At 43.7% G+C, this 17,371-nt stretch overlaps 1 protein-coding gene across 4 annotated transcripts in view; it reads left to right on the top strand.

Moving 5' to 3' along the window:
- TMIGD2 (transmembrane and immunoglobulin domain containing 2) overlaps window positions 1-17,371 on the top strand; it is a 136,703-nt gene that overhangs the window by 37,290 nt on the left and 82,042 nt on the right. For 3 of the 4 annotated variants that reach the window (XM_075849018.1, XM_075849026.1, XM_075849019.1), the window contains 2 exons: window positions 3,776-3,880; window positions 9,753-9,824. In XM_075849018.1, coding sequence (XP_075705133.1) covers window positions 3,811-3,880; window positions 9,753-9,824 — 142 coding nt within the window. In that variant the 5' untranslated portion in view covers window positions 3,776-3,810. The remainder of the gene's footprint in view (window positions 1-3,775; window positions 3,881-9,752; window positions 9,825-17,371) is intronic. The other variant, XM_075849032.1, reaches the window with a different exon arrangement.

Here is a 17,371-nt window from a genome sequence, read left to right as displayed (position 1 = left end):
CTAAAGCGGAGAGCAACTGAAGAGTGTCTCCTGTTCTGATGGACCATGTATTATATGGTTTTCTTGTATTATATAATTTCTCCTACAGTGACAGATGCTGGGGAAACGTACAGCTGCATGCTGCCTTCCCCGGTGATCGCTAGTGGTTAGATAAGCCTGTGCTACAGCGAACTGCTGATCACCGGGGTTGTTCTAAAAAGGGGTTGCCCAGAAAGGTTTACAGGAAGCCAGTAAACCACCGGCTCAGCCATTATAAAAATTGGGAGGCTGGTGCTAGTAAACATTTTTACTGGCAATAGCGTGAACGGACAAATTACTTCCTATTTTTATTGGATGCTACTTCTTTGCCAGTCCGACCAGTACTTAGAACATCAGCAGCGTCAGGACAAGGTCAAGTGTGGGATTTGCACTGGTGGGACATTGCAATGATCAATGCATTAGAGGGCCAGAGGCACCTAGAGTTAAAAGCGGAGGCAGGGGTTACTGACTGGGTTACAGTGTATCTGTGCCTATATGAGGATTGCTCAGTACTGCCTCTCAGTATTGCTGAGGATTGCTAAGTACTGCTTCTCAGAAGAACAACAACTACTGAGTGATCCTCACCAACAAGAAGTAGTGCTGAGCAATCCTCACCAACACTGAGAAGTAGTACAGAGAAATCCGCTGCAGCACCGAGCCCATCATCTGTGACCCAGGACTCCTTACACTAGCACGTTGGGCGATACTCACACAACTGAATGAACTCCTGGTAGATGCTGTGCTTGGCATGGTCTCGGTGCCCCAACCGTCATATGATGCACCTTCTAGGCCGCTTTCCCTCCTGTGTGCGGTGCTTAAAGTAAGCATCAGTCTTACCAGCCGCATTAGCCGCCGTCGCTGCTCCGAAACGGAAAGAGTGAGTACCGAACTCAGAGCGCCACACCTGCTCCTACTAAACATTTTTTAAATAATATCTCCAATTGGTAATTAGTCAGTGGTGAACCGTCAATGTGAACCAAAAAAAAAACCACTATTGGGGCGCAAAGATGCATAAGCCGACACTAGGAAAACCAGCAAAGAGGATCGTCAAGATGGAATATGGATATCCAGGTACCTCTACCGTAAACATCGTTTTTGTTTACGACTGACACAAACTTTAACCGAGATAGAATGACTACATCCTCGACCAGTAAGCCAGACGGTTCTAAATGCGATTGGAACACTAATTCACTGACCTACAATGCACAGAAAAAGGCCAAAACAAATGAATATTGGAACAATATGGTCTCAAATTCTGACTTACATACCGACCCCGCCATTGTTAACAACAGTAGTAGAGAAATTGGTCGTCTACTGTCAACCCTTGTCTGCCCTTTTTTCCACCGTTTCAGAATCCTTCCCACTGCAAAGTCTTTAGTGACATCAATTAGTCCCTCACATTTTAGAACAAAAACTACCCCAGAGCCACCCATATCCCATAACTTTGACAAGTAGGTCAAAGTTATGCGCTTAGTATCCAGGACATCAGATGGGTTAGCACACTCCAACTACTCCTTCCACGCCTTATCATGACACATCCATGTGGGTGAAGATACAAAGTTTTGCAACTAGGGGGACAGCTGCGCACCACCAAGTCCAGCGGGAAGCGTGGGCATGGACAGCCCTCTGAATCCGCCGGCGGTTGGAAATCCCTGAAACTATCCAAATGCAGATGAGAAAGAGCATCAGCTACCAAGTTCAACTCACCCACCACGTGTTTAGTCTCAAAAACAACATTATACTGTAAACATCTCAATGCCATGTGCCGGAGTAATGCTAGAGCTGGCAGCGAGCTAGATGTTAACGTTAATTCATTGCAGCCACCATGCTCTCAGACCAAAAAACAATATGCTTATAAGACATTTGCAGGCCCCACAGCTCAATAGCTCTTACCACAGCAGAAATGCTCAAGCAGGGTCAGATACTTGGTAAGGCCCATTTGAGACCAGGTAACTGGCCACCGTTCTGCAGAGCAGGGAACACCAAAGAGAGGGCCATAACTGATTGATCCAGCAGCATCCGTGAACAGTTGCAAATCCTTATTACCCAGCTCAAGTTCAGGAAAACACGGGCCGAAAATAGTATTGCCTTTTTACGTCTGCCATCGCCAAAGACAGCCGGCGAGAAAATACACAACCCATGGGAAATATCTTACACGCAAAAGCCAGCTGGCCTAAAAGTGACTGCAACTGATGTAAAGTAAACTTTAAAGAAGTGGGACAACCATCAATCTCAGTTTGAACCTGTGTCAGCTCATCCATCAAAATTTCCTCATAAGGACAGGCACGATACTGGACCTTCCAATTTTTTCTTCTGCTATAGGATTTAAAAAAATAACCCGAAAAAACGAAAGGTATCTAAAACATATTTACCAAAACGGGTGCCAGCAGGATACAAAACCCAAGAACACAAAATCATCAAGATAATGGATTACCGATGAGTAGCCAGTCGCGTACCGATTAAAACATTCAGTAAAACGACTGAACATTTCAAAATAACGGCAAGAGATTGAGCACCCAATGGGCAAACACGTTGACATAAATGGAGCCACCCAGTCAGCAACCCAGCAGATGAAAACAGTGAAGATGTACCAGAAAGAGACAGAATGCTGATTCAATGTCTGATTTTGCTAGCAAGGCGCAATGGCCTGCTTTTGTAGCCAACGATATAACCCTGTCAAAAGAATTGTACGAGACCACTATCTCCTCCCGAGGAATATCATCATTGACTGAGTAACCTGGTAGGAAAGGACAAGTGGTGTATGAGTCTAAATTATCTTCTTTTTTGGGGACTACGCTCAGGGGGGATATTTTAAGATTAGGCAATGGTGGCTCCTAGAAACGGACCACGTTGTATAGCAGCGTGGGCGAACCGACACGACCGGTCTGCTCTATTGGAAGCATAAAGGGTGGCCTGTATAGTAGCGGCACCGTTTCCACTGTTCAGCAAAGAAGCCAGCTTGGTACCCACCCTACCTTCTCACAGAGCAGGGCCATAAGGCCAGTGTCATCCATAGTGCTAGTACAAACGCTGTTTTGATTTTTTTTTTTTGGTTTTGCATGCGGAGGGGGTCAAAGAGAAAGGGACCTCCTCTGTAGCATCTATATAAAGTTGGCAACGGCCATCCCACTCATGCAACACCAGGACAAATAGGTAGTGGGCCAAGGGACTACTAGTACACCTCCCCTCTTTAAAGCAATATAGCCGAGCAGTCAAGTGCTACCTGATTTATTCAATCAGTCCCCAGCAATTAAAAAAATAATAATAATAAAAAGTGGTCTATAGCCTTTAAGGGGTTACAGAAAGTTTATATATACATTGTAAGAGTGGGACTGCTTGTACTTATGCACTTGGTTCTTAAAACAACAAATAAGCTGCTAGCAGCACATAGAGTTATGGCCTAAATCTGAACCAGGAAAACCACAGATAAAGTTGAAGGTTCAACATTTAGAGGTATTTTTGTATTAACCTTATTGTATCACGTGTTGTAGTATTGCTCTCCTGGGGCAGTGGGACCTTTTGAGAACCTTTAGGCCCAGGTTCGACTGCAACCTCTGCACCCCCTATAGCTATCTGTAGGACATTAAAGGCTGATAAGGGAGGCACAGAGCCACTTGTTAAAGACTCTCAGGATGATGAGATTTATATAGAAACAAAATCTCTACCATTCCCCTCTGCCACCAATACTCCATGTATAGTAGAATGTGTGACCACCGCCTGAAATTATATTTCTGAAACTAATCATAAAATGCTTCAGTTTTAATTCCAGATATAAAGTTTTTGTACCTGACTATGCTTCTCATTATTCCCATACTGATAAGTGTGTACTGCCTGTACTGCAAGAGAAAGAAGAAGGAAAAAGGTAAAATATTGTACTTTATCTCAGATCTTTTTTTTTTAACTTAAAATGGTCAAAAAGTGTTGGCTTATTAGGGTAGGTTCACACGGCTTATTTACGGACATAATTCGGGCGTTTTAGGCCTCGATTTACATTCGAAAATGCGGCTCGATAGCGTTGGCAAACATCTGCCCATTCATTAGAATGGGTCTTACTATGTGCTGTGCAGACGGTCATTTTTTTTATGCCCCGCTGTCAAAAGGCGGGGCGTAAAAAAGACGCCCGCGTCAAAGAAGTGCCTGTCAATTCTTCAGACGTAAATGGAGCCATTTTCCATTGACTCTATGGAAAAACAGCTCCATTTACGTCCGTAATGGACGCAGCGAAATAGCGCCTCAACATGCCATGACGGCTGAAATGACGGAGCTGTTTTCTCCTGAAAACAGCCCCGTAATTTCAGCCGTTACGGACGCTGCCGTGTGAACATACCCTTAATATTATGAAATATCTTTATAAAAGGATGGAGCTCCGTTTCTTTGTTGTACACAGCTCCAAAACCTCTGCATAGACAAACGAAATTCTGACTATTTGTAATTACCACTAGGGGGAGTTTAGGAGCTTAATGCATACAATTTATACATTGAACTTAGTAATAACACAGTATGCACTAAGCCCTTAACTCACCATTGGGTTAGTTGCATGCAGCCAGAATTATATAATTTATCTTTATGTCTATAGTTCTGTATAAGAAAAATGAAACTCTCATCATTATAAAGATATATTATTTGCTCAGCAGAGAATATTGAACCTAAAAATTACATGTTCTGAAAAGCTGCACATTCCCCTTAGTGACAGTTCACATGTTGCGTAAATACTGCGTATTTTCCACAACTAAATTAGTTGCGGAAAATCCACAGAAAATACAGTAGCAGCAAAGTGGATGAGATAAAACAAATCTCATCCACACTGTGCGTAAATACTGAGCGGAAAAAATGCTCAGAAATTGACCTGTGGTTTGGAGTCTTATTCCGCAGCATGTCAATTGTATTTACGTGAACGCTGCTTATTTGTTGCGGGATTTCTCCATTTAATTGAATTGGGAGGTAAAGCCCACAACAAATAGCAGTTGTTGCGTTTTTTGCAACAGATTCGCAGCGATCCCGCCGCAAAAAATGAAACTCAGAAAACAAAAATATATTATACTTACCTAGGAGTCTGGGTTTCATCCTCCTGGGATGACGCTTCATCCCATGTGACCGCCACTGCAGCCAATCACAGGCTGCAGCTGTCTCCTTGGATGAGAGGTCATCTCAGGAAGTCGGCATGCTAGCAGACCGGCTAAGTGCTGCAGTTGTCAGCAGCGGACATTTCGGCCAAAAAACTGCACCACAGTTTGGTGCGCTTTTTTGCCCGGAATTCCCTGCGGCGCACAAGGCGAATACACTGCGTGCTTTTACGCAGCGTATCGGCCCCATGTGAACTCAGCCTTAAAGTGTAACAGTCATTTATATTTTTTCCCCATAAATCAGTAGTACAAGCAAAAATAAGAAACTTTAGAATATATCTTATTTCAGAAAAATGCCTCCTTCCCCGCCTCCTGCACTGATCACTCACTCTCAATTCACTGCTAAAATCTGTCTCCAGTGAGGAAGAGATGAAGACGGATGATCAGCATAATGAGGGATTAATTTACAGCTGCTGCCTATAGAAGTCTATAAAGAGGGGAGGGGGAGTAGGAAGCTACTGGAGTAACACAGTGATCGACACGCATATGCTGCTGCTTCTAGTAATTGTTCTATCTCACCTCAGTGCTGGCTTGACTGCGATACTGTATAATGTCCTCCATGTTGCTGCTGCATCTAGTGTTTTATTGTCTCATCAAGTGTTGGAGTCTAGAAAAACACTTACTACAAGCTGCAGCTTCTCTGTGTGTGTCTCTCCTTGTCTCTTTCTGCAGCTGCTCCCTCCTTCTCCTCCTCATCCAATTCTCTTTCCCCTCTCCAGACTTCTATGGGCAGCAGCTGTAACCTGATTCCTCAATGAGTTAATAATCAGTCTTCATCTCTGTCTCACTGATTTCGTCACTGGGTGTGTGTCTGTCTCTGTCTCTATCTGCAACTGCTTTCTCATCCTCTTCTTCCACCTCTCCCCTCCTTATATACTTCTACGGACAGCAACTATAACTGGATCCCTCAGTGAGCTGATAATTTGGCTTAACCTCTATCTCACTGAATATAGATTTCGTCACTGTGTTTGTCTCTCCCTGTCCCTCTCTGCAGCTGTTCCCCTCTCCATAGACTTCTATGGACAGCAGCTGTAACCTGATCCCTCAGTGAGTTCATAATTCATCTTCATCTCTGTTTTACTGAATATGGTTTTTACTTGTGAATTCAGAGTGAATAAGTACAGGAAGCAGGGGGATGAGGAGAATAGTCTGATAAGTGGCATTTTTGTGTACCAAGATACTATATAGATTCTTATCACCACTTGTACTTTTGATTTATATGGAAAAGATTGAATTGACGGTTGCACTTTAATGCCAGAAGAACGATCTAAAAGTCATCAGTGTTTCTTTCGGAAATTAAAGTGGGGATCGTGTCGGAGTGCGTTCGATGTGTCAGTTTTCTCCTGTCAGTGTAGCATCAGTGATCATCAGTTTTGCACGTTAGGGAAAAACTGCTCTGGCACTACTTTCTGCTTTTTTTCCAGCATCTGCTAGCAACCCCTCTATATGCTGTCAGTTTATTTTCAGTGACCCATTGACTTGAATAGGTGAGTCTAGTGCGAGGATCCGACAAAACGAATGCATGCTGCGATTTTCTCTGTACAGAAAATTGGTTAGTTCAGAAAATTGGCCTTATGAATGAACTCATTGAGTTTAATGTGTCCGTGTGAAGTCAGTGTGCTGTCCGTTGTACACTCGGACAGCACACTGACGTGAACGAGCCGAGCGTGTATGTGTATGAATGAGTCAGGAGGAATAACTGTCGGCCAAACGATGGCCAATTTTACTCTTCTCCATCTCACCCCATCTTGCAGACTGTCAAAAGAGAGACACCCTTGAACAGTCAGTATACATTGATTTCAGAATGGATTGACTGAGAACAATGACGACATTTGATGCTAAGAACCCCATACACCTATGGTCGCTTCTTCATACTTATAATAGCCTTAGTGCATTTCCTAAAAATGACTCACATACCACTGACATTTTCTTACAAACCTTTTTGTAATCTATGCCCACCCGTAAAAGATTCCAATCTCCTAACCATCCCCACTTCTCCTATGTCTCTCACTTCTTTCATCTTGCTAACCTTCTTTCTCTCTAGACCACATGCACATGACTGTATTTTGGACCCGTGTTGTATGGATCTGTAATATGACCTCTCTTGTATGTACGCCACTGAATGAGCCCTAGATCTCAGATGAAATCACACACACCTGATGGCCCATAACTCCTCAGCTCGACTGAATCTACCTTCATTGTGGGTTTTGCAGAATTTTGCTCATCTATTTTTACCATAATTAGGTCAGAGATGACTCAGCGATGTCAGATCAATGTGTCAGTGGTTTATTACAATGCAAACCATTGGTCATTGTAACTAACTCTTCGAGAACATACATTTGTGCATGCTAGTCAACCACATGCATGAGAACAAAGAGGCAACTAGACATAGTTTAGGTAGTGTGAAATGTACAGCTGCACATAATTTGTCTCAGATCTTTAGGGTTTAATTTAAGTTTGAGTTTTTTTATAGCATAAAGCCAGGGGCGGACATTGGCAGCAGAGGGCCACTGTGCAAAAATTGTGACTGGGCCGATTGTTCTTCAGCCCCAGACCGGACATCTCTCTTATGGCCTCCCTCGTAGCAGAGCAACAATAGTGGCAGTGGAGACAGGTGTAGACCGTTAAGGGTATGTTCGCACAGGGCGGATCCTTTGAGTAAAAGCACATAGCGTGTCCGCCTGCACTTTAGGAAAAAAAGTTTCATACTTACCCTGAGCCAGGGCGACACGTCCCTCTGCCGTCCCTCTACTGTCCTGCCGACCGGCCTCCTGGAATGAGGTTTCATCCCATGTGACCGCAGCAGCCTGTGTCTGGCTGCAGCGGTCACATGGGATGAAACATCATCCCAGGAGGCTGGCCTGGACGAAGAACCACAGAAATCTGGGTAAGTATAAGATTATTATTTTCTTTAGTTGCGATTTTTGCGACGGAATCGCAGCTTTTCCCCTGCAAAAATCGCAACATCTGCTATTTGTTGCGGGTTTTACCTCCCCATTGAATTCAATGGTGAAAACCTGCAACAAAAAAGCAGCAATTATGCAAAAACAATTGACATGCTGCGGATTAAAAAAACGCACCTCAGGTGAATTTCTGACCGTTTTTTCTGACCGTTTTCTTCGCACATCATTTACGCAGCGTGTGGATGAGATTTGTTTAAATCTCACCCACTCTGCTGCTACTGTTTTCTGCTGCTACTGTTCTAAGCTGCGGATATTCTGCAACTAAATTCGTTGTGGAAAATCCGCAGTATTTACGCTACGTGTTAACCCGGCCTTGGGCTGCACCTTTTCCTTTCTTTTTAACTTTAAGCAAGATAGTATTGTAAAGTACGAGCTTGTCAAGACAATGCAGGCCTAGACGCGATTCACGACAGCAGACCAGGTGGTGAAATACTGTTCTTTTACTAGGTTAGTGACTAAAAGGTGCCACAACTTCTCAGCAGAGAGGCACAGTCATTTTTAACGTTTTAGCAGAGAACGGATATGCAGGCAATGGAGGCTCACCACTTCTTGCGTCTGGATAGAGCCTGGTACGGGAGTATGTCCTTTTAGTCTCTAGGCCCCTTTGTTTTTTTTCTGGCCCGTTTAATTTGTCTTTTGCATGCGGGAAGGACTCTGGCAACTTTCACCTGCACTTCTCACAGGAAGGACCTTGGCAACTCCACCTGGCTTCGATCAGAACACGCAGGGAGGTTCCTCAGCAAACTTGTGCGGCTCCTACAACGTCCTGACACTAGCAACGTCAGGGCCTCATATGCGACACAGCGCTTTAATGTCATCAGTGCTGCGTTGCATACAACGTCCTGACGCTGCCTGGCGCTAGTGCGTTGTATGAGCCGGGTCATGTTAAGGAAGCTTGAGGGGACCCCGAGGGAAGAAGAGGAGCAGTAAAAAGTGAGCAATTTTTTATGAAAAAGTTTTTTATTTCATTTTTTGCTAGGGGAAGTTTGGTGGGGTAGCCTGATATGGGGGGAGGCAAGGTACAGGGCATAGCACAGGCCTCCATATTGCTACGCCCCACAGAGTGAATCTACGCCAGCTAGGATTTGGTGTCGATTTCACTATAATTTACACCAGTTTTCTGACGTTTATTATAATAAATTTGTCAAGCCGCCATGGCCCCACTCCCTTTTGCGAAGACACGCCCCCTTTCCACAAAAGTGGTGAGGGTGTCGTAAAAAGGCCAAAACACAATTTGCACCGCAGATTGTGGCCCTTGGGCCCTTTTGATACTGCTCTGCGCTAAACTTGTGTAGAAAGGTTGATAAATCCCCACTCGTTTTTTAAACAGACGCTATGTTTGATAGCTATGGAGTTCTCCCTGGCCTTGCATGCTATTGAGAACGTGTGTTATTGTGATCTAAAGGTACTGACTTACATATAATATATATGCCTAATGGACCCTATTGACTTACCATGGCGAATGTAGCGATCCGCCATGGTGTACGGCATTTTGACAGGAATAATAGCACTGCAGCTATTCCTCCCACCAAATGTGATGGAACATGCAACAGAAGCTCCTAACAGACGCAAATGTGAACAGAGCCTAACTTGAATAAATAAATTACTAAGTGAAATAAATAACAATGAAAATATCTTCATTTTTTAGAACACTTTCTTGATCACCTCTATGGTAATGTTAAAAGAAACACGTCAAACAGTAAGAGGTCGACTTGGAAAAGTAAGTTATTGTATGCAAATCTATATGTGTATATAGAAGCCGGTTGGTGTTTAAAGGCATGCCCATCCCCACTACCATCATTTTTTTTAATTATTATTGTTCCATTGCAGCCATAATGAAAAATTCAATAACTTTGCAATTAGGGCTCGTCCACATGCTGCGGAATTGCCGCGTGTTTTCCGGACGGAATTTCGACAGAAAAAACGCAGCAGAATACAGTAGCAGCACAGTGGATGAGATTTAGCATAAAAATTCCGGGCAGAAATTGACCTGCGGTGCGTATTTTTCAGGGGAGATGTCACCATCTCCTAACATTGTGAAAAACGCAGCAAAATACGCACCATTTTCTGCCGTAAAAACCGCAGAAAATGATGAGTTTTTGCTGCAGGGGAATGTCCACGTTTTTTCTGCAATTCTGACATTTTCTGCACTAATTCTGTTGTGTGTGGACAAGCCCTTAGTCTTGGTTAAGAATGTCCTACCATTTAGTATCAACAGCTTCTGTGCATACTTATGTGTCTCCATGGTGACTGACTACAAACTCTGTGTAGTCAGATCCTGCAGTCATACTCCCGCCTATGTCTCCCCTACTACATATAAGTTTGTTCTGTAAGTTAGTAAAAAGTAGGGGACAGATGGCAGGGAGTATGACTGCTGGATAAGACAACATAAGGGTTTGTTTGTAGTCTGTTACCACGGAGATGCACAGGACTGCATAAGAGCTGTAGACACAAAATTATAGGAAATATTCAATCAAGACTATTTGTTAAGTTGCTTAATTCTTCATTATAGAAACATTGAAGCATTTTAAAAAAAATGGTTACAAGGGTGAACAAAGCCTTTAAAGGGGTTTTCTCAATTTGGACATTTATGGCATTTCCACAAGATTGCCTGGCTGTTATCGTAACTCCCACATATTTCACCGGAGAGAGCCGTGCACATGTGTGTTCACCTCTCTATTCAGTCTCCTCCTGGCTAAGCCACCAATTTCTGCCTTGGCTTACAAAACAGATCCTTCTCTCAATAAGTGGGGATCCCAGAGGTGGAGCCTTAACCTATCAGACATTAAAGGGGTATCCCCATCTTAGGCATTTCTGGAATAGCCACAGGATATGGCAGAAATGCGTGTTAGTTGTGGGTCACCTATCGGGAGAACAGGGGGTTCACCCACAAAAACTCACAGACCGGGCAAGGAGGGCATTAATCAGAGATTTAACAAATACACCAATGAGAACACTGAAGGAGCTCTAAAGAATAACAGCGGAGATGAAAGAAACTGTCCAAAGGACCACTATAAGGACCACTATAAGGACCACTATAAGCCGTGACGTGAAACAAGCCGTTGCTTAAAAAAAACCATAAGAAAACACGTTTTGAGTTCGCCAAACACCATGTGGCAGACTCTCCAAACACATGGAAGAAGGTCCTCTGGTCAGATGAGACTAAAATTGCATTTTTTGGTCGTCATGGGGTTATGTTATGAGTGGGGAAAACCCAACACCTCCCATCACCCCAAGAACACCATTTCCACAGTGCTTCATGGTGGTGGCAGCATTAGGTTGTGGGGAGGCTTTTTATCGCCAGTGACTAGAAAACTGGTCAGGATTGAAGGAAAGATGGATGGCAGTAAATACAGGGCAATGTTTCAGTCTGCCTGAGATTTGAGACTGGGACGGAGGTTCACCTTCCAGCAGGATAATGACCTTAAACATCCTGCCAAAAGCTTCACTGGAGTGTTTTAAGGGGAATCTGTGGCATGACTTGTAGACGCTGGATACCAACACAATGCGTCTAACTTGAAGGAGTTGGAGCAGTTTTACCTGGAAGAATGGGCAAAAATCCCAGTGTGTAGATGTACTAAGCTAATCACGACAAACTTCAAGAGACTTGTGTCTGTAATTGCACCAATAGGTGCTCTACAAACTACTGACTTTAAGGGCATGCCCCCACGTGGCGGATTTCCTCCGCAACTGTCCGCATCAATGCCGCACAGAATCTGCGTTGCAGATTCTGCGGCGGGTCTGCCCAAAATGTGCAGTAAATTGATGCGGACTAGCTGCTGCGGACTGCGGGAAAAGTGCTTCCCTTCTCTCTATCAGTGCAGGATAGAGAGAAGGGACAGCACTTTCCCTAGTGAAAGTAAACGAATTTCATACTTACCGGCCGTTGTCTTGGTGACGCGTCCCTCTTTCGGCATCCAGCCCGACCTCCCTGGATGACACGGCCGTCCATGTGACCGCTGCAGCCTGTGATTGGCTGCAGCCGTCACTTAGACTGAAACGTCATCCTGGGAAGCCGGACTGGAGACAGAAGCAGGGAGTTCTCGGTAAGTATGAACTTCTATTTTTTTACAGGTTGCTGTATATTGGGATCGGTAGTCACTGTCCAGGGGGCAGAAACAGTTACTGCCGATCGCTTAACTCTTTCAGCACCCTGTACAGTGACTATTTACTGACGTCTCCTAGCAACGCTCCCGTACTTACGGGAGCCCCATTGACTTCCTCAGTCTGGCTGTAGACCTAGAAATACATAGGTCCAGCCAGAATGAAGAAATGTCATGTCAAAAAAGCAAGACGCATCCGCACCACACATAACATGTGCATGACAGCTGCGGACTTCATTGCGGAATTTAGAATCTCCATTGAAGTCAATGGAGAAATTCCGCCATGAGTCCGCAACCAGTCCGCCACTGGTCCGCAACAGACAGAGCATGCTGCGGACACCAAATTCCGCTCCGCAGCCTATGCTCCGCAGCGGAATTTTACGCATCGTCTAAACGAACACTGCTAAATAGAAGTGGAAGTCAATGGAGAAACGGCACCGCTGCGGATTAACGCTGCGGAGTGTCCGCAGCGGAATTCAAGTGAAATTCCGCCACGTGTGAACCCAGCCTAAGGGTGTAAATACTTCTGCACAACAAAGTTCTTATTTTGTCTTAATTATTGTTTGAGTCACAGTTAAAGTGGCTCTGTCATCACTTTATAACCGCCCTATCTCCTACCTAATCTAATAGGCGCTTTGATGTAGATAACTACTGTTTTTTTGTTTGTTTTTTAAAACGTTTATTTTTGACCACGTTATGAACATTTTAAGATTTATGCCAATTCGTGCTTAATGCCCAACGGGGCGTTTTTTTTACTTTTCACCAAGTGAGCATTGTATAGAAAAGTGTATGATGCTGACCAATTAGCGTCATACACTTCTCTTCATTCCAGCCCAGCTTGATCCACAGCACAACGTGATCTCGCAAGATCACGCTGTGATGTCACTTCCTCCCACAGCTCCTTCAGCAGAGTGATTGAAGAGTGAATAGACATCGCCTCCAGCCGCCGTGCCAGGAGGTTTATCCGAATCTGCAGCAGCTAGAGGCGATGTCTGTTCAATCTTCCATCGTTCCAGTGAAAGACTCACGGGCTGAACTGACGTCCCAGCGTAATCTCGCAAGATCACGCTGTGCTGTGGATCAAGCTGGAAGAGAAGTGTATGATGCTGATTGGTCAGCATCATACACTTTTCTATACAACACCCACTTGGTGAAATCTAAAAATATGCCCAGTTGGGCATTAAGAACAAATTTGCATAAGTCTTAAAATGTTCATAACTTGGTAAAAAAATAAACGTTTTAAAAAACAAAACAAAAAAAAAAAAACAGTAGTTATCTTCATCAATGTGCCTATTTGATAAGGTGGGGGATAGGGCAGTTATAAACTGATGAAAGAGCCTCTTTAAATATATTTTGCATCTTCAAGGTTGTGGGCATACTGTGTAAATCAAATGGTAAACTCCCCCTCCCCCCCCAAAAAAAAATAATTTCATTTTAATTCAAGGTTTTAATGCAATAAAATAGGAAAAACTCCAAGGGGGATGGAAGAAGTAAAGTGAATGCTGTCACTAATACAAAGCTCATAATCCCCTACTTTTCTCCACACAACTAAACAGTCAAAAGTAAAACTCTATTTGCCTCCAATCACTAGAGGGAGCTCAGTGCAAAGTGGCTCATACAGCTTCCATAGAACTCAAAATTAAGTCAGTATGCAGTGAGCTCCCCCTATTGGTGGCAAAAATAACTTTTTCATATAACTAGATCTTTTCTCCTGAAAGTCTCAAAGGGTGGTTTACGGGCACTGTGTCTGTGGTACCTGGCGTTGTTTACACCTGCTTTTCTTAATATAATGAATAATAATATAATTTTGGTATGATAATATTATTTCAATATTTTTTAATTAGAAATACTGCATAATTTAAATACTGAAAAATGTAAATACAAATTTGAAATCTGAAAAAATACTGTAATGTAACAATAAATAATTATACAATAATAACAACAACAATAATAATGTTTTCTACAGGGGATAAAAAGAAAATCTCAGTATGAAGATGTCTTCATGGAATCAAATCAACTGACTTTCCCAGTTTACACCAGTTTTTATGCCAACACGCACCATGGAGCAATAACTTGTATATAGTGCACAATGGGACAAAGTAACTGACTTCACAACTTGTACTAGGCGAATATCAAGAGCCCTGCAGGAGGAATTCATTTTTTATTTCTAAATGTATAGAAAAGATGAACAACAGTCAGAGAACTGAGACGTTTGTCTACAATTACATGTCAGTTATGTAGATTTATTTATTAATATGATTTAAGGTGACGGAAACTTGTAACCCCTCTGATGAAACCTCTATCTATTGCAGTTTTTCCCAAACTGTGGGTCACGACCCCCTGGGTGGTCGTGTTAAGATCTCCAGGGGGTCGCGAGCCACTCACTGATGGTCCCGGTTTCAACTGTATCTGCCCCCTCCCCGCCTGAGCTAAACATCTAGCTACGCCTTTGATGGTCACAGATCAACTGGTCGGGTCACATGACCCATCATCAGCGGCCCAGCCACTGCCCACACAATTATCGTTGTTTTTTATGCTGTAGGGACTTATTTTTTGTATGGAGCTAAGTACCGGCATCTAGCTATGTCAGACGAAATGTGAATAAGTACGGTAGTGGGAGGTCCCAAACAATAATCTTGGCCAAAATTGGGTCCCGGCCTCAGAAAGTTTGGGAACCACTGGTCGATTGGTTGGATGGATTGTGGATTAGTTGCTATGGATACCTTGAAGCTGATAATCACTGCATCTGAATGATCATTTCTCATTGATGGCAATTTTTTTCAAGAACAGTCATTTTAAAAAGTGAAAATGGGTTGTGGATTAAAAAAAACGAAAAATAATCCTATGTATGGAGATGACACAAGGAGGACATGTGCTCATAAAGAAGGCAAAAACTGCCCTTTCCAGATTGCAAAAAGTTTGTCATTTGTCACTTCACCATATCGTTGTGATAAATGTGTATATTCTCCTTATGGGAATGCACATATCATATTTTTATAAAATTTAAAGGGAAAATCTCATACGATTTTAGTTTCAGAAACTAGAGTCTGTAGAAGAGAAATAATGTATTATTTTTTAAAAACATTGTAGCTATTTATTTTTTATTTCTAAATACTTCCCTGGTGGGCCAAGTTGTCTGTGTTGTCTGTATAGACAAATTGTAGTTTATGGCAGCTTAAATGAATGGGAGTCAATTGATGGAAAAATGTCAGAGACTAAGGCTACATTCATACCAGCATATCAGATTGAATCTGGTCCGTTATGCATCAGTGTGCTTTGAAAGGGGCAGGCGTTATACTCGCAAAGCACATCTTTTTTTTTTAATTATTATTATTTTCAATTGAATTGATGCACAAATCACTCACCGCACTTGGATGTGCATCCGTGTGCGGTGCGTGGTTTTCACGCACCCATTGACTTCAATGGACGCGTAGGTGCGGGATAACGCACCAATATAGGACATGCAGTGAGTTTCATGCAACGGACTCTCGCTGCGTGAAAACTCCTGCATGTGTGAACGGCCCCATTGAAACCGTGTGCTGCGTGTGATTTCCATGTGCAGCACACGGACGTTATTCACGTTCATCTGAATGAGCCCTAAAGGTCCATTTACAGAGGCCAATTATCGGGTAAATTTGCGTTCATGTGGCAGGGGATTCTGCTCCTGGACGAGCCACTGACGTCAAGGTCTTCCCCGGGCTCAGCGCTTAAAGTAGCAATGTTCCCGGGGAGTCCTCGACGAGTGGAGGAGCTGCTTCTGCTCCTCCGCTCTGTACTTATGCTGAAGCAGGGAGCTGCTTCAGAATTGGGTTCAACTGTATCTGCATCCTGAGGACGCAGATACAGTTGACATCGGGACATACCACCAGCCACCCGGGAAAGCTGGGTGGATAATATGGCACGCTAACCCTTTAAGGCAGGGAGGGTCAGCGCATGTGCGTGCACTTGGAGTTACAAAAGCCAGGCCAGGAAGTGAGCATCGACAGCGTGGAAGGCCACCAGTAACAGATACCAGAGGAGAGGAGCGGTGTTGGCCAGAAGACCCCAGGATCCAGTAAGTATACCGAGGCAGCAGGGAGCGGCCGCCATTACACTACAATTTTGTACGTATAAATAATTCCACCGCACAGTACACATAGTTCACTATGCCATACACGGCTGCACCATCCATGACGCGAGATAACAATTCTCTCTCTCTTGTCAGGTGGCACTCTGCTACGACTGCAGGGGAGGAAATGTAACCTCCAGACCTGCACTGCTGCATAGTACTTTACACATTTGTGCATTTAGGGATTATTGCATGTCGTGGTTTTGTCACTTTTTTTTTTCTTTGGCATGGAATGCCAGGCTCACTGCTTCTATTAGCTTCCTGCTAAGTTGTTGTCATTGGACTGAGCCTGGTATGATCTTTCCTTACCTGTTCTTTGTCTCTGCAGACTGCCTGTCCCTCACGACTGCTGATATCTTCAGCTATATGAAGCTGTGAAGACCTGTGGCTTCTCTGTAGAAAGGAGTGAATAACTGTGTGAGAGCCATACATTGGCTTTATGCCTTGAGGCTGCCTTATAAGTGCCCCGTGCCACAGCTCACATACTGCCACCTACATTAATGAAGTTGAGGCCAGATGCTCAACTCACCTCATGATAGATGCAGCTCTGTCCAGCAGTACAACAGAGCTGTTATAAAATAACCGTCCTCAGCTGACCCTGTCCCAGTCTACACAGCTAAGCTGACAAGTAAGCTGCATATACAGTAATAGGAAATGTCAGCCAATTGTGAGTGATTTAGTGGCCAGTGTGAAAACTGGAATATTTCAAGATCCCTATATATATATTGCACATCCAATAGAACCCACAGTCTACACTTCTGATCCTAGCTACAGAGACAGAAGGGGATGTGGGGAGAGTAGGCTGGATGTTGTTTTTCTACAGTCAGGGGTACTTCAGGGTAAGCAGGGCCTCCCCCCTTCTTCCAGGGAACCAGCAATGTCCACAATCCCTCCCTTCCAGCAGCCACAGCAGTTTTCCCTTACTTCCAGTAGTCACAACAGTACTTCCCTGCCCCTAAATATAGTCAATACAGTTAACATACACTATATTCAAAGCACTGCTCCATGACATAGCAGTGATTATAGCAGTGTACCCGCTCAATACAACCACTTGAT

Source organism: Rhinoderma darwinii, chromosome 1 (genome assembly GCF_050947455.1).
Source record: "Rhinoderma darwinii isolate aRhiDar2 chromosome 1, aRhiDar2.hap1, whole genome shotgun sequence".
Taxonomy (NCBI): Eukaryota; Metazoa; Chordata; class Amphibia; order Anura; family Rhinodermatidae; genus Rhinoderma; species Rhinoderma darwinii.
This window is presented reverse-complemented; position numbering and strand designations above follow the sequence as displayed.